Consider the following 18,996-nt stretch of genomic DNA (forward strand, 5'->3'; position numbering starts at 1 on the left):
ATCAGCTGATCGAACGTATTTGGCAAATTCTTCGAACATCAATACCGAAAAAACATCGTCCAAGCTATGAGACTATTGTTTCATGACATTGAGTCAATTTCTAGTAAAATATGAGAAAAACCGCTTTTATAATAATATCCGATATTTACTGCTTCAAAACGGCAGCTTCTGAATTCGAGGTTCCGAGAAAAAAACTGATGCAGAGAAAAGGGCTGGTGAAACGATAGAAATGTTCGCCCAACACTGTAGACATTTGCATTTCAATATGAACTTCGTTATTCAGACTTTAAACAAGCGATGTCCAGTTTTCGATGTGGAGGAGGAGACACGCTCGAGTGATTATTATTTTTGTTTAGTTTGGCGTTGTTATTATTGTCATTATTACTAGGCCCCTTTCAAAGTCAGGTGCAAATTGTTGACTCGATATTTAACACGGCTCAGGCTTAGCGAGCGAATAAATAATAATTGCCGCGAGGCGCGTGCTAAGCAGAGACAGGAAGTGAACGACGAAGTTGTTACAGAGTTGTCAGTCAGGCGGTGGCTCAGCCGGTTTAGAATAGCGTGAGTCTAGCATACAAATCGATTTTTTCTTTTTGCCTCGGTTTTACTCGCTCACCCTATGACGCGGGTAACTCAATAATCGTCGTTTGCCACTCAGAATTCAATATCTGTTACTATTACTTTGGGTTAGGTAACATTGTCGAGTGACTAAACCTACGGCCGGTAAAATTTCTAACGACAGGTCATTTACCGTTACTGTGAGCCCACTAGTTAGCTAGTTTGAGTTTTAGTCAGAAGCGCATTCCACGTTCAATCACGGAGACCTTGAATTTGGAAGGAATAAACACAGGACAGCTTGTTTACTTCTTTACAACTATCCTTGCTACGATTATACGTGCGGCTTAAGACTGAGTTATGTATAATGTCCTTAAAATAATTCAAGAAAGAATTGAATTGACGTATAGGATAATTAACCGGTTTTCAGTATAATTCTGCTTAACGTACCTTGAAGAGCGTATCTCTTTGACCTGCCGTCTGTGCTTGGACCAACTTTATCCTTTACGCCACAACGCGGCAAGGACATTAGATGAGCTGTTTCACCGTCCAAGTTACCTGCGGGAAATAAATGCACGAGTGTTATTTCATCTCGGAAACATGGCAGGTACTTTTTTATGGTATAGAATTACACCCAATTATTCTCGTACACTATTAATGAATGTATAATGTAAATAACGACGAGATCTTACGTGAACTCTATAAAAAAAAATATACAAGATCTTGGGTAGGAAGATTCTTATTCTCGCAAATCACTCAGGAATCGCTCGACCGACATTGTTCGAAATCTGATCACTTCTAAGTCGAATCAAGCCAACCCAATGCACCAAATTTTATCTAACACTCGAACTACCAGACCAGTCAAAATGACCGGTATTACAATTTCATTTTAAGACTCGTACATCATGTTACATTTTGCCTCGGTAATTCTGGTGTTAAATTGGTTGATTCGTTCTCGAGTTAATGCTGAAACTAAAAACCATTCAATTTTTGGCAATGGCTCAGGTAAATGACTGGATCTATTTTTCTTAAAATTTAACCTGTTCGGGGTGAAGAAGAAGCGCTCCGTCAAGTCGAGAATCAACAAAATCTTTTCATTGGTTTTCAATATATCATGGGTCCAACAATTAAGAATACATGAAAAATTGGCTTTGGAATATTTTCAACGCTTGCAGATCCACTCTTCTCTAGCAGAGGGAGGAGCGGTGAGTTCTGAAATGACGAAAAAGTGAATAATGAGTTGAGATGGGGAACCGGGTAGAGCGAATGAAGGTCTCTCCGATTAATGTGTAATACAGGGTGCAAAATGCGTGTGGGAACATGATTCACGGCGGGAATGATTCTACGGAGATGATGAACCTCGGCTTGTTAAACGAAGCGAGATGACTCAAGTTAACGAATCGGGTGAGTCACGTGAACACGTATCAAGCCCAGGATCATCAGAGCGAATGCAAAGTCCTGCAGTTCAATGATCTGCAACGCGACGAGGCGGCGAGTCGACGCCGCGGTTGGAATTTTGATTCTGCAACTTGTACATATATGTATACATAGGTATATACAACCATAAAACACCAACCGAGTCACGTCGGCGGCTTCGCCCCAAGTAGCTGGTTTCCAATCCGCGAGATGAATTCCTCCGCAACCGATTTTTATACAATAACTTTATGCAGAAAGTTGGTCACCGACAAGTAACCGCAAACAATTGCTCGATTTAGCGAAACCGAGTCCTTTCCTGCATTGCAGGTATAAGCTGCAGCTCCACACGCAGAGTGAATGAGAAAAGTACCAAGCCTCCGGATCAAGGATTTTGGTCAAACTTCTACGGATGTTTATGGAGCTAAAAATGTGAAAATCCTGATACGTAGTTTCATCAAATCGGCCTTCTTCCATTCAATTTAAAACAGATTACTTCACCGATAATTATTTGTAGTTACTTCTCTATTGTTCTGAATTAGTGTATCCGTTCACACTTGGATCTATTAGTCTCTATCATTGAAACTTCATTAGAGGACGATGAAACATATCGAAGGAAAAAACACACAACAGGTTTTGTTTGCCGAGGTATTTTCCTCGTCAAACTGCTGATATAATGAACTTTGACCGAAGTGATTGGTAGTGAAAAGAGGCCTATTAGAAACAAACCGGCAAGTTTGACGATGTGCTGAATCCATAAACCAGAGGCCGTGGGTATACTTTTCCTGTGAGCGAGGAAATCCCTGGGAACCGCAGGACCAGAACCGAATAAAAAGAAAAAGTCCGTTCAGTGACAACTGATTCACACTCTGGTGAAATCATCCTGTACACCCCGAGCTGTACGAACGGAGAAAGAGAAAGGGAAGAACTAGAAAAAGATCAGCTAGCTCAGTGAATTCTGATCGTATAATCCGGCCTCTGACTAGGCATTGATGATGTGTATAAGTTAATTAGGGAGCATATAAAATGCGGAACCAATTCCCCTTCCGCGAGCTACGGCAATGACGATGAGAAGAACGGGAAACGGATTTATTTGCATGTAACGCCACGCGAGGAAAGGTTGAATAATTACATGCATGTAACGTAAATGCATGTACGTACATATTTACCAGTTCAACCTTGGACCGCGACTAGTTTGTAAAAATATTACTGACAATGAGTATACCATTATTTCTGTCGAAGCGCCGCGGTGATGCACTGTCTGTAAAAATAGGTACAGTTTTCGCAATTGCATAAAAAATATATAGGAAATTCTGTGACAATATCCCCACCCCTTTTTGACCTCACAATTTTCAGCCTCGTTGAAATATTTTTAAGCAATTGTAAAGCCCCTCCAGAACGCTCAAAATTTATATATATTCTTTTCTTTTGCTCATTTTATGCTGCGTGTTTGAGTTATGAGTATGCAAATTTTTTCCAAATTTTCAATATATTCTCTAAGAAAACTCAATGATATTTTTATAAATATTTTGCTTGGATGTATGTACTAAAAATACCACAACGTTGACTGTAACGGTTCGTATATGACGACAAACAAATTGAATACAAAAAGGAGAACATTTCACGGCGTGAGACTTGTAAAAAAAAAATAAAAATTTTTTTCAATATGGTCGGTCAGACGTATTTGCCTACAAAAAAAAGCTGACAGCGTTTCCTGACACTATTTTTGATTTATCTGCAAGACGATTTCAAAAACGTTTGAACAACAGCTTCTTTGAGCAAAGAATATTAAATATTTCGAACTAAATCCCGGTGATTTGGCATGGAATCCCCATTATATGTGCATCTACAACGTATTCTGTGGACTCTGGTTGAAATTTAAATTCGCGTTCCCGGATTAATAGCCGAGAGTGAATCATCAGGAGATATTGTAGCCGGAAGATAGTGCGGACTGCAGAATTAGTAACGTTTGATACATGGGCTGACACGTCGCGACGTCTTGTGTGCCATCCTGGATATCGTAAATCATATATTCATGCGTTTTATGCGCTGCTTCGTTCCGGTGCATCAGTCCAGTGACCTGAAACTGTTGTCGCGTGGTATTAGAAGCAAAAGACGCCGTAAAGTCGAATTGATAACGTCTTATGGAAGTAAAAACAATCGCCGCGAAGTCGTCGTTTTCTTTGAATTTTTCATTCATAGCGCCGATTTCTTCACAAATAGCCGCTTAAACCTTTTGAAATCATCGAAAAAATGTCAGCTTAACGTCTGTTTCGTTAAAATTTGTAATTACTTCCTTGAAAATTGTCACTTTGACGTCACTTTCCTTTAAATTTGTCGTTATTTCATCAACGTCTGTTCTTAAAAATAATCCTTCAGATGTCTTAAAACCGCGTTGAATAAAAATAGTCGAACGCGATGCTTTCACCCCTTTTTCATAAATAAACATATCTTTTCAACTGCTTTTTGCTAACAAAAATTTACGGCATAACGTGTTTTTATTTTCCGCTTTCATTTGAGTGGCATTCAACGTTGCAATATTTTGAGCGTGAATTTAACCGTTTCAGTAACACATTTATCAATTCAATATTTTGGGGGTTTTTGGGTTGTAGCTGATCACGAATCTGAAACCAGAATTTGATAATTTATGAATCCAAAATGGCGAAACCAACATGGCGGATGTAGGATCTAAAAAACAATCAAATTAGACTTTTCCGTATTTTAACAGTCATACGAAGCAACAAAGATCATTTGAAGTTGTAAACAAAAATGTGATAAGGTCAGGATATAAAAATTTTTAAGGTGGGACACCGAGCATCCCAATGTTAGTGAAAGGGTTTAAGCCAAGCCTTTGTAAAAATGAAATCAAATTACTTGGAGCAATTTAAGATGAAAAACAATAATTACATACATATAGGTATATAATCATAATTACGATGTTTCTTAAGGTCTTTTGTCGTGTTTATAAGCTTCGTATGCATTACAAATGTTTATTTATGTCTTTTACGGTAAAAGACGCCGGTTATTGGAGATTCTCGCTGCAACTCGGAGTTAGGCATAGCCTTGCCGAGAGGAGTTTCTTGTCCGCTGTACATATATACATATTATATCTATATACAGTCGGAGTGCACCGAGATGTTATCCTTGGCAGTGAACGTCTTGCCCGGGCGAATTGTTCAACAAGCTGCAGACAAACCCACCAGCAAACAAGCCATTCTCATAATTCTTTATGCTAGGGCAGGCTTTCGGCGAATTCCTTTCGTATTACAATTGCAAAACCGATCCGAATTTTCCTTTTCCTTTTTCGTATCCGACCTATCATTTACCGTTGTACATCTACCGCAATTAACCCGCCTTGTTGGGACCTTATTGACGTTTGACTAGACTAGACGGTAAAACACTCGCGACCACCGGCCTTGTAACAAAACAAAATAAAAATAAAAATTTGTAAATTGATACTTTTGATTCAAAAGTTTCGATCCATACGGTATTTTAGCTGCGTTACACTGTCGCGGGTTTCTTGTACGAAATACGAAGAAGTGTAGGTATATTAAACTTACCGGTTATATTTATCCCGGCAAAGGATTGAAATTCAGCAATAGCTTTGGCGAGGGTATCCTCGGATATAATTCCTCCGCTGGCTGGATTCACTGGCGGGAGATACCCAAACTGGGACAGGTACCGCTGTAATCAGAGAAAAGAAACTAAAATTAGAATGATATTATTACTCGTCAGCGAAGCATATTTTTTATAGTGTAGCGTATCGATTCAGGTTGAAACCATCAAAATCCATTTTTTCTTCTCTAGACATACAGCTGACCGAACGAAGAGAATTCGAGTTTTCGCAAATAACTCGGTAAAGGCTCGATCACTTTTAGCTCATAATCTCAAAAGATTAAAAAACCGCATTCATTGAATCAGTCTATTTGTTGCCGAGATATTTTTGAAAACAGAAAAGCAGGAGGCTGAAGGAAAAACTTGTTTCATCAATATCAAGAAGAAGAAAAATAAAGTGAACTTGTCAAGAAAAGGAAGCAGGAACGAGAGAAAAATTATTTTAGGGTAAAAAATTTTCTATACAATATGTATTATCAGTTATGACTGCAAAGGAAGTGCGATTATAGTTCCAAACGATTACAATATTGTGTCACGTAGCACAATTGCATGAACGAATAAAACGTTTTACGCATTCTTGTGCGGTTTGTTGCACCGTCTGGCACTGACACTTAAATTGAGGATACATAGGGTGTACAGTCTGAACAAGAAAGTAGAAAGAAACAAAGAAACGTAAAATTGAAATTTCAGAAGTTGTGACCAATGTAAGGTGAACGAAGTTGAATTCGATAAAAACGATGACTCCTATTTGAACAGAGAGACTTTTCGAATCTACGAATCTGATATAAAAAGTCGAGTTATACATATTATGTATTATATGTGTGCGTGAGTTTTTTTCCTAGTAAGTGTGGATCCTTAATCGAAACTGTTGCACAGGTCGCATCGCGATTGATTCGCGGTATTTCCTGTACTCAATTGTGTAAAAGTTTATATATAGATGCAGCTTAATTCTCAGAGTAGGACAAAGAAGACGATGTGAAGCCAGAATTAAGGAAGTCAATTCACCGTAAACAGTGGATTGTATAAATAACAATGTGGTTAAGCTCGATTCTTAAAATTGTATCCAAGATAAAAATAATATAATAAATCACGCATACAGTACAAAGGAGTAGTCGTTGCTTATTTTTTTTTTTTTTTTTTTCATTTCCTTTACCTTGAAAAAAATTTCTCAAAAAATTGGAAAAACATGCATCATTGGCGTCATTTTGCTTTCACAACGATTGCAGAAAGAGATAAAACGATTAATAATCGAACCGAACTGACTAATGCCGCAATTTTAGCTTATGTAATGGCGGGATTGATATAAACAACCGTTATTTAATGGACGTGTGCTTAATCAAGCATTATAGATATTCACGTATACAATAAGCAATATATCTTGATCTATGGCGTGCTAAAATTGTACAGTTAATATTTCGTCACCGATCCCCCACCCCTTTTCTATAAACTCCTTGGATAGTTTTGTAACTATATAGACAATATTGTTTACACAAATGAAAATCATACAAAACTAACCACATTAATATGTGGTTGATGTGATCTAATTTAGTAATTTCATGGTAATAATGAAAAAGAAATAATAATCATAGGGATTATTATAGAAACATGCAAATTCATGACTACTGGGTAGAATAAAAAAAAGAACATCATCGGAGAAAATTGTTAAAAAAAAAAAAATCGGGAAAGTTTGACAGCTCTGGTTCTTGGATTTGGCCTTGAAACGGCGCCTTCTCATCTTTCACCTGCGCGTAGTACGTCAGACTATGAATACGTTCATTCATCAGTCTTCGGTTGGTTCATTTATTGCCGAAGGTGTAATTACGCTTGAATTCTGATAAATCAGTTTCTTTGAATTTCCGCAAGATTGTCGTTCAATATCAAGGCGTTACTTCCAAGTAAAAATTATCCACTACCTGCAAGTTCGTCGATTAGACTATCCCCGGAGGCGAGTATTCGAATAACTTCTGGTGTGAATCATCAATGACTTATACTTAACGTAACAGGTATCGATACGACGAATACAATTAACACCGCGTTGCAATACGAAACGAAAGTGTTGGAGAAAAACGGACGAAAATCGCTTTACCCAATTACAAGTTGCGTCATCGATGATCGAGACGAATGCAAATTGATCAAGAACATATTTTTTAATCACATTTATCGAATAGTCGTTTCTTACTAAACTTGTGCTCTTTCGAATGTTCCCGTTTTACTAAAGAACTCAGAAATTCGTATTTCACAGTTTCTTTCTTTGCCTGATTGTAAATGAGATGTAGCTTAGAACTTTGGGAAATGATATCACTTAGAAACGTGTCGGAAATTGGTGGAAAAATTCGAACATATGGGATTCGGTTGTATGATAGTAATATGCCATTACCACAAAGTGAGAGAAAATGGATTGCAAATGTGATTTCGCCAATTTTTCGAACTTTGATACGTATTCTTCATCGTTTAAAAGCATGCTATAGTAATTCTTTACCGACTGAGCAAAATATTACTTAATTATAATATTATCAAAGCGTACTCACACTACTGATGTAGAAGTGCCGCAGTCAATGATATTCTATGCGGAATGCCAAACTAAAATATCCAAAATATTTTTCGTTTCGCGCGGGAAGCATTTCTTGGCATCGTTGTTTGAAAAAAGAAATGATATTTTGTTCGTTGATAATCGCAATCGGCTTTGCATGTAGTATTGTACCGACTGTGACATATTTGCATAAATAATGCATTATAGGCGTTACTAACAGTCACAATGAATAGCATTTGACACGGTCGGTAATTACTAACTAAAGCATCCCCTTAATTAAGATTGTCCTTTCTTGGGATTAAATTTGTGAAGAAAGTGTAATGTCTTTCAGCTCCATAAGCTTTCCAGACTCGTTATTTCACTTCCGTAGCTCTTTATCCGAAGAATTTAAAAAAAAACGAACCTTCAGCGACGATGTGTAAGTAAAACGAAATAATCTTTGGCGAGTGCGTATCTCATATCTCTGCCTCCTTATCACAGATATAATTTGTACCAAGGCGTTTCTGTAGGCATTGTAGATACGCGTTTAATGTTGCCCTGGTATAAGGCGTGGGGATTCATTAAACAAATATGTTGCATGACTGATTGTGTAGTGTAAACGAAAGGTGCAGCCTGCGCGCTCCTCGACGATTCACTGTAGAAAAAATTATCATCAGGCCGCAAGTTCCATGCCACGAGGCGAAATGACACGTGCGATTATTCCTGAGAAGACTAATCGCTCGGACGCTGCTGGCATCCGTATCTTTTCTCATTATTATCACTGCAACGAACTGATATCATGCGAGTCATTTGCGGCGTTGCAGACGCGATTTTAATATGAATCGATCCCTCCATGGAGATAGCAAACGAGTAATCGCAACAGGTAAACAGACCTGTTGTACAGTCCAGTCAAAAAGTGTTGAAAACGAAAAATCAAGAAACAGAGGTTTAGAATCAACAACTGAATTGAGTTCTGATAACTTTTATCAAAAAACTATTACCTGGGTATAAAAAAAGATTGAAAACTGTATTCTGATCAAAACAGATCAGTGATTAGTAATCTGGGACGCTTTGTATCATCGACGATCAATTATCGATGTCAAATTCTTATAGCTTGTCCGATATCAAAGAACAATAGCTCATTTCGTTGGCGAATGAATTCCGCACAAATTACCCGACGACGTGCGTTTTCTATATGTTGATGATTCTGACAAGTATTAGTTTATTATAATCAACCCTCATGTTCGTTTCATCCAAGTTGTTTTTCCGGCCAATCCGCGGAGATCTGATCAAGAGTTTAAGTTCAATTACTTTATTGTAAAAAGAGGGCGATGACATTGTTTTCACCTAATTCGACTTAAATCAACTTAAGTTGTACTTGTTCCATCCTCATTTTGTATAAACTCTATCGTTTGCACGTTGTTGTTACCGGAATGTACGCCCAATGCATAATTGATCGCTCAGCATCAAAGACAGAAACTGAAAGGTAATAGAGTTGATAACGAAAGTCTTTATGTTGACTCTTTCTTCTTTCCTGTCTTTTTAGCGTGTCTCTGGTTTGCGTAGATCTCCTCTTTGTTTTGCATTCTTTTATGATTATTCAAATTTCGGTGGGCGGCCCGGCCTTGAGTGAGAGGTCTTTGTCAATGCGATCGAACGCATCAGTATTCCACAGAACCTCGCATCTTCGAGTCAAGTACTGAATATAAAAGAGTCTTTGTCCTATCTGTTAGGCACATGTTTCTCCGCTGCTGACTTCTTCTCTTTTTCTCTCAATCTCCTCGTCGCACTTCTGCATCGGTTTCTCGCTATGTACCTTCCCGTGTGCAAAGAAAGCAAAATCTTTAGCTGACTTTCAATTTTAAACCGAAGGTTCAGAACCTGCCACTAAAGTCAATCCAGTTAGATTCATTCGAAATCCACGAATTGAAACTAAAAATTACTTTTGAATGCTACCGATTTAACTTTTTTCCCGATCTGTTGAGTTTCTTGCTATTAATAAAACTTTTAATCACAAGAGAACCGCATGCGATGATCCGAAGCTGATGGCATTCTTTCGTTTTACTGAGATAGTTACATTAGGTATACATAATTAGATTTGTGGACAAGTTTGGCACGTTCAGAAGATACGAGATAATTTATCGTTTGCAACGAGCTCGAAAGCTCGTGCGAAGACAATCACAATCTTCGCGCTATCTCGGTCTGAAGACACAGTTTTTATATTCTGCGGTAGTATTCTAAGAGAGTGCGAAACGCGACGCAAAGCTCTGATTGCATCTGAATTGTGGAGTTTCTCACTTGTTTTCGAATCCACGGTGATTCAGGATAGCGGCACGTGCGGCGCACTGAATTGGCGACACGTCGCAATTTAATCGAATCCACGCATGCAGTCTTCTTCTATTCCAATATGGAATTTAATCTTGATAAACACGAAGAGGAGATTTGAATAGGAATTTTCCTACCGCGTGTTGATGCGAAGAGGGCAGAAATCCTGGCAAACTATGCGTTGCACGTTTTTGTTCAAACAACAAGAAATAGAGTGAAAATAATATCGTAAACAGGGATTTTACACGTGTCATATGCCGCATTTGCTTCAGGCTCGCTCGCCTCACTCTTAATATTCCAATGACAGCTCATTCGTGTTCGGACTGTGGGATCTTCTCACACGAAGGCCGCTGCCTCCACGAAGACAACGATGATCTCCATCTATTTCCGCGTCAAGTCACATACATCATTAACAATTTCCTACTACGATACGAGACGATCTTTTTCAAGGGATTCCGGGATACCTTCTGTTTTACCATCAGATTCAACAAATCGAGTGTTGCTCTTTCTTCTTCTACCGAGCGACGAAGGGTGCGTCTAGAAATTAGCTCCCAGTGCTGTCGACTGCCTTTTATCTCTTCTGCGCTGTCGAGTTTGTGACTAGCTCTGCCTCTGTCCTAGGGAATTTTTAGCGCTGCCAGCTAGTTTCGGAACGCACACGAAGTCGCTTCAAATTTTCCCAAATACATAGTTTATCGTTGCACTTGTTTCGCCGCTGAGAAGAGTTCGATAAATTGATGAGAAGATACGCAAAATATGCCATAACCTCCAACTAGCGAGTGTTTCCCTCAATTTTTTGAACTTATCATAATGATCCCGCGAATGTAAACCCTAACATTTTTCAAAGTTTGAGGATACATAATACATTACTCGGAAGAACAGAAAAGTATAATTTTCAGAAGCAACAACGTTTTATAGCAAATTACTAAATATATATGTATATAATAAATGTATAAAAGTAATGTATATAATTCAAGTCGCGTCTCATTGCCACTGAGGCGGAAGAACGAGGGCGCGATTTTCAGCTGTTTCAAAAATGTTATTCTCGTCATGATCGAGTTCGACTTACAATGAGATAATGCGCGGATTTCTTAAGCATATTAGATACGTGATTTACGCACTGGTTTGCACGTATGCTTGCGTGCGTATAATCATAGAATTTGACCATCGTGATTCTCCACTTGCTCCAGCAATCGAAAAACTACTCGCTTCCGGTTTTAGACTATCATTGACCTCAACCATCGACATATTTCAACTAAATGACGGTTTACAATGTCCGTTACCGTAACCGTAACCCCTTCAGTAGGAAGTTTACAATGCCAACTGGTGACTGTTTCGTAGAATCTGTTTCCGTCGAATCTAACCAAATTTTAACTTTGTACTGAAGCGTTTCTACGGATAGCCAATCAGATTGTAGATATTTACCATATGTCTGGGTATTCGTTGTAGATGCAACCAATAACAAGGTTGTACAGTACGGAGATTGTAGATGAGCCTTTGAATTTTTACGGGAATTGAAACGTTTACTAAAGCGGTTACGGTTGCAGTCACAGACATTGTAAACCGCTAACGTACGTAAGTCAAGGTAAGCGAGAGACTGCACTTTGTATTCATATAAGATGTCAAACAGCTGCTCTACATCTTGTTATAGAGATATTTAAATTGCTGGACCAAAAATTATAAAAGGTGTTTGTGTGCACCGAAATATTCAACGATGAAAAAAAAATTATTACAAAGAGTATTTGCTTCAATCTAGAGCAATTCTTGTACCCAAGAAAAGGTTCTCAATTCCACCTAACAGAGAAAAATTGAAGCGTTCTTTCTCGCAATGGTAGAAAATAGCAGAATATTTAATTTTTTTGAGTTTTCAGTTCAAGATCTTTCCTCCCCCGCAGTTTAAGTTCGGTTATAATGAATAATAAATAATACGTTTCGAGATCACCATATAGGGTTTGAAAATATCGATGCTAAGGTCATCGTTAATGTTCGACAAATTTATTTACCTCAAGGTTGCAAAGTTCGAGATATTCGAATTGAGGTTGAAATTTATAAGCAGAGTGTAAATTCGAGCAGATAAATTTACTGACCGACAATATTCGATATTAAAATGTGCAAATCGATAGTCGCTTTCGAGTTCCGTTTTGCATTGTGAATAACAGACGGTTAAAATCGAATGTGTGCGCAATAGCGGAAGCGACCTTTATCCAGTCGGCGGAGTGTGCAAACGTTTCTCGAATCTCTGATCGATTCTGACTTGTGACGTTTTGGTCGGTTTTGGTCGTCTGGTGACTTACTCGTCGCTGCTGCGTGCAATTAACTGTTTTTGTCATCAGTGCAGGCAGGCGCGTTATGACGAGACAAAGAATCGCGTGACTCGACGGCGCAGACCTTGCCCGGGTGAAGCGTTTTATCAACCTGGCTATTATTGTTATTATCATTATCCTTCCCTGGCGGTGTAACACGCGTGTAAGTATAGTAAGCCGTCGAGTCTGACTGCGTATCGATGTTTCCACTGCTTGGCGGCCTACTGCAGCGCTTCGCTACTTCGCCTAGCTTTGCTCAAGCAGCATGGCGTCAAAGTCGATAATCAGCTGACCGTTTGAGGTTCACTTCACCGAGGTCAAGGCACGAAAGACCTTGCGCAATGTGTTACCATTCCGTTTTATCATATTAAGTTGATTTTAGTCATAAAAGGGGATGGAAAAAACTTTTCAGATTAAATACAACTGTTTTTCACGCTAGGCTAGGTTAGATTAAATTAAATCAAGCTATGATAGGGCACAATGTATTCTAACACCAGATGGCGTATTTCGATATGTTTGATCTTACAAACCAGACAAAATTACGTACTGGAATAGCTACTAAATTCAAATTTAATGTGAGATATTGTTTTCTTTGTCTAACAATAAAAAAAGTGACTGCAAATTTGTCAGGTTATATTAACTGCTGAGTGATAAAAGGAATTAATACAAGAAAATAGTTCTAACTAAGAATGCAGCGAGCGCATACATAGTATCAGGTCAAGTATCGATGTTCCCACTGCTAAGATTGATTACTTCGTCTCCATGGCTAAGTAGCATGGCGCCGAAGTGAATAATCAGCTGATTGTTCCAGGTTAATTTCACAGTTATCAAGATACAGAATAGATTGTGCAGCTGTTACGATTCCCTTGCGTTATAAATACAGAAAACAAAAAAATACCTTCAATATCAAATGCGGTCTTTTTCGAGTAGAATTTGTTTTATCTGACCAGATTTTATGTTTCGATAAGTGTACCTACACAAGATCCCAAAAGCTGACCATAAATTCTGTTACCATTGCCGCGTGAAACTGATACAGCAATAAAAACTGCGGAAAAAGTTTCAGGACAACGTCACGTGGTCAGCAAAAAAAAAATGGCCGAGTTCGCCGAGATTGTTTTCTCATACGCGTTGCGTGATTTTCAGATGCAGCCAGAAGCGTGACAATTCATTGGCAACTTTCCACTCGACTTGTTGCCTTATCGCTTTCCGCGTATCTTACAATCCGTTGTAAAGTTATCACGTTCGGTTAAATCGCTTGCGGTTGCGTCTTAGATCGTTCATTTTGTGATCATACGGACAGCCGTCTTCCGGTAGTTAGTCATTGAGATACCCGAGCACAGCCTCGGTGAAGGTGAGTGACGTTACGAGGTGGAATCTCTCGTTACGTCATATGGAAATAACCGGTCTCACTTACCAACTCACAATCAGTGTAGTAAAATAATCTCTCGATCACATTCATATCTTCCATGGTTCGTTTTTACACTACAGCGATTTTCCACCGAGTAAAGAATAATAAGAAAAAATGCTTTAAATTTGACAATTTTTACGTCGATAATTGCCCACCCAATTCGATCGGTTCTTCTTCCAAGCGAAAGTACGTTTAGTATAGTAAATTGAGAGAATTATTTATAGAATTTCACCTATAACAAGCGTTGTTATTTCATTTTACATCAAAGCAAAAACTATCGAAATGCGTCTTAACTTCGAGAATTTTTAACTACATAACTACTACTACTCACTCAATTCAGTGGCCTTTTTCACTCGGAAGTACGTTTGTTCGGGTACATTTACACTCTCTGACTATGAAAATTCGTCAACACTAAGTTTTCTTATTTTATATAACTGTAAATGTCAAGAACGATTTCAGATTTACCTTTAAACAAAAAATAATAACAATCATACAAATAATAAATGACGACTAAGTGAAATAAGTACACAGTTATTGAGATAAGAATACCCGATATTCATCTATCTACACATTTGGTAAGCAAGTATATAATTCAATTAGATTGAGTAACGTCAACACCGTATCTTTGTAATGTAGTTAACGTGCCTTTTATCAGCGGAAAGTAGACGAGGAACGTCATCCGCAAGGAATTTACTTCGACGCCTAAACTCGACGCAATTTTTACAACTATTCCACTTGGGATATACAAGTCTGAACTCTGTATTAAACTTTTCATATCGCACATATTACCCTGCTCTTTTTATCAACGAAAATAGGTTGACACGTGTTTTTTCAGTTTCCTGATTTACGGGCTTGGTTCCATTTTACCGTAGATTCAAAATCTCAGGTATGGCATCCGTAATAATTGGCTCGTTTAAAAAAAACATTCACAGTCAGATTGAACCATAAATCAAGTTTGTTCGAAATTTGATCGCGCCTTGTAAAAAAAAAGTACTTATATTTTTTCCCTGTCGTTAAACCAGCATTTTGACGAATTTAACGAGTCGATAACAAGATAGATTGAGAAACAATATTTTCTTGCAATCGTGTGTATCAAACTCTTTGAAGAGTGACAAATGTCTCCAGACCCCATAAAACATGGTTAAGAATTATTTTCTCTCATGATTTTACAACTTTTAAACATTCTTAATTAACTGAACCTCCTATAATGGTACAATCGATACAAAATAAACAATATTTTGTTTTGATTCATTAAAAATATTATTAATTAGCTGTTTTAAAATTGTTAATTTATCAGGAACAAAATTTCAAAAATTTGACATATTCCTCAAGGTGGTAAGAATTATTTGCCTTTTCTATACTTTGAAGAAATTGAAAAAAGGCGATTTTGCGATCGAACAATTCGGTGAAAATTTCATGTACTTCGTCTTTCTGAAAGAAAGTCTTTTTCAAAATATGAATATAGAAACATGTTTGATACATATTACGTATATAACACTGCTACACGTGAGCGCCAGCATTTTTCAATCATTACTCTTTCTCTGTCAGTTTAGTCTGGTTTACTTTTTTCGAAATGGTTTTTTTACGGTTCATCATCAACTTACCATGGCTCCAGTTTCCGATACAACAGGTGCAGCTTCCGCTTCGGCATTACAAAGGGCAGTGCAACAAACCAGCATGATAATCAGCGTTCCGGCAAGCCGGAGGGTACGAAGTGACGCTGACATTTCACGTCCGTTCGTCATTATCTTTCCCTCAATTTATCTCGACTTTTTTTTTTTACGAATTTGTATATTTCAATATCAAGTTGTTGCGTTATATTTACTACCGCTTTAATTTACTTTTCTGTTGACACGAAAGACAATCGCTTCCTCTTTCCTTTGGTGAGTTATTTTTTTTTTTTTTTAATCGATCTCTCAAAAACTGAGCAGTCAACGAAGTAAAAAAATCTTTATTTTCATTACGATTACTGCCACTCGCGATACGATCGCTCGGTTCTACTATTACTGTATATTAATATAGCACTAACCACTCTTCACGTTCAATACAATAAGAAGCATTATTTATTTATTTATTATCATTAATACCGTTATCGTTAATAATGTTACACCCGTCTGCTTAATACAGAAAAAAGAATTTACTACAGAGTTAGAAGCACCGGTTCTATTTTAATTAATTTATCATTCCCTTCTTCCAGACTTGGTTTATTTGTTTATTTATTTATCTAAATGTATTTCGAACGATTCTCGAACGTTTATTAATATTGTTTAACGATAAATTTATACAAGCCTGTTACGATACGCAAATAAAAACGATACTTCAACACACTTATGTATATATCACATACGTATGTGTATGTACACATACATATATATGATGCACTTATTTCCGATTCCCGTTATCTGTATGGACTAGCAGTTGTGAAATGTGAAGTAGCAACTATATACGAACGTATTTATTTGTCTGTAATAAAATGAGAAATGTGCTTTCTTCTGGTGTTTAATAAATGAAAAAAGGCGCGATCGCGAGCTGGCCTATCGAATTCCGCCGCCACTCTGACTCACGGCCTGCCAGTCATCTGGTTTTATGCTTACAGGTGGCCCCCCACCGTACGATTAGCCTGAATTTCCCCTTCTCTCGATTCGAATGAATCTCCCTTACGCTGGTATTAATCCTCAGTTCTAACAATGGCTCAAAGTTGCGGCTATTGAAATTATACAAATGTGTTGTATATCGTTCTATGCATATGTAGCGAAATTATATATTCGTCATTTTATTTCCAGCTGAATTAGAAATGGAAAACGAACGTCTTAACGAACTTGATAATCCATGAAACTTTTATTCACATTTTAAAATCACAAACAATATCGATTTTTCATTCTGATTGAGAAATATCGCGGACGCTAATCAGGCTCGTATTACGATTAGAAAACTATTTATAACAGCAGTCTCTGAAACATGTATTTTTTTTTTTATTTTTTTTTTTTATTGTTTTTTTTATTCAGAAGCGAGTTCAATACACTTTCTGTTGATGAAAATTTGTTGTCAGCGCGACGATAAAAAATCAAATATTTAACGGTACAAACGTGACGAAACAAAAAGTTTTTCTGAATAAGAAACCGATGTACAAATTAGAGAATACGTTTATTATGTATATAACCGTACAAATTTTTTTTCCGCAGTATTAAAAAAATCGTGTAAGCTTGGAAATATATAAATTCTGCAAACAAATTAAAAAAAAAAAAAACACAATAAAGTATATATACGACCACAAATATTAATAAGAAAAAATTTTTATTCCCTTCCCGAAACCTGTCAATAAAGTAATCAAAATTTTTCACTCCTTTATTTACTCCATTCATTTCTCTCTGGTTTTTCCCTACATTTCGAGAACTCTCTTCTGATATCATCTAGTATCGGACCATTTCTTTACGTGTAGTTCTAAATACGGTTTGGCTATCTCGGTTTCATTATAATTCATTGGCCCTTGATATATTTGACACATCACACCACCCCGGTGAATAAATTATCGAAATGCTTGAGTGAACAAAAATTGTGCAAAGAATGTATTATATATTATAGTATATACCGAATGACCCCGCAGTCGTTTTCACTGTGCAGCACCAGCAACGAGCAGCGCAACAACTTGCAATGTTAGCAATGTTTTATAAAATTTTAGCATCGAGTCGCAAAATAGAAGAAATGAAACAAGTGAAGGATGAAAAAGGCTGGAAATTAATTAACCTCAAGTAAAGAAAATGTTATGGAAAAAACACGACAGAGCAAATTTCTGTTAATTTGGTCATATTTTGGTTTAGCCTCACTAACTTTCGACAGTTACTTCGATGTTCACAAACGCAAACAGTAAACGCGAACAAAAATCATTCGGTATAATTGAAATTAAAAAATTAAATGAGAACTCGTAAAGTTCTGATAGAAATAAGCAAAGAAAAACACTTTCGAATAATTCGAGAAACTTATTCCGACAAAATTGTAAAATTTCAACCTTGGTGTCCGTTTTGCCCCCATTTTCCTTGCTTGTACTTTTAACTCACTTACATCAGTCCGTATCAATCAGCTGTGACCCAGTTTTTCTGGCTTGTAAACTTGTGTACACATGTATATGTATATAGGTACATACCTGTATACCTGAATCGTTGGATTGATTTTTTGTCTAATCGCTGAAACGAATTTCCTTTATCGTTCATAGGGAAAAAGTGGGATTTGTCAGTGATACGACTCTGGTTTGTGAATTACTATATAAGGGATAATGAGGAAATATTTTCTTCCGTATAATTATACTGCTTAGTTAGCCAACTCAGTTTCAGGAAAACGATATTTAAATAAGTCTAACAAAGTTTGTGGTCGCATGCTCTTTAAGAAAAAATCTGCAACGGTATTTTCTACACGGTCGTTGCATCCTATCGGCTAAATAGTAAGTCAAGTCGCTGATTTGTAGCCGAATGATAACAATGAGCATAATTTGTTAATCGAGAATTTTAGCGATGCTACCTGTGCAATGAAAAAATTGCAGCACACAACGCGTAACCATGATATATACCCACGGTCATCAGCGCATTGGTCACCTAACGAATGATAGTTTTATTAATGTTGCTGTTCTACGGCTTTTTGTTATCCAACCATACGCTTGTATATGAAGCTTTTACCCGTAGCAATAACGATATGCGCATGGTTTAATCGCTATCGGCGTCATAAAGAGTGATTATCTAACGGCCAAATGGTCCGTCGTCTGCTACAACGTAATGCGCATGCGCGTTACAGGATCTATTTTATTTGAGATGCAGATCCATCTGACGGTGAAATGTCGTACAAAAAAGACGGCCTTAAGACATCTTTTCGATGTATTA

General features: G+C 37.3%; 1 protein-coding gene across 4 annotated transcripts in view; it reads right to left on the minus strand.

The window, feature by feature from the left end:
- Window positions 1-16,686, minus strand: part of LOC124210989 (Matrix metalloproteinase 1) — a 30,110-nt gene extending 13,424 nt beyond the window's left edge. For all 4 annotated transcript variants that reach the window (XM_046609553.2, XM_046609551.2, XM_046609554.2 and 1 more), the window contains exons 1-3: window positions 15,733-16,686; window positions 5,529-5,652; window positions 1,006-1,113 (exon numbers count right to left, since the gene is read on the minus strand). In XM_046609553.2, the coding sequence (XP_046465509.1) occupies window positions 1,006-1,113; window positions 5,529-5,652; window positions 15,733-15,873 (373 nt within the window). In that variant the 5' untranslated portion in view covers window positions 15,874-16,686. The remainder of the gene's footprint in view (window positions 1-1,005; window positions 1,114-5,528; window positions 5,653-15,732) is intronic.
- Window positions 16,687-18,996: the final 2,310 nt, after the last annotated feature.

The sequence above is a fragment of the Neodiprion pinetum genome, chromosome 2 (genome assembly GCF_021155775.2).
Source record: "Neodiprion pinetum isolate iyNeoPine1 chromosome 2, iyNeoPine1.2, whole genome shotgun sequence".
Lineage (NCBI taxonomy): Eukaryota > Metazoa > Arthropoda > Insecta > Hymenoptera > Diprionidae > Neodiprion > Neodiprion pinetum.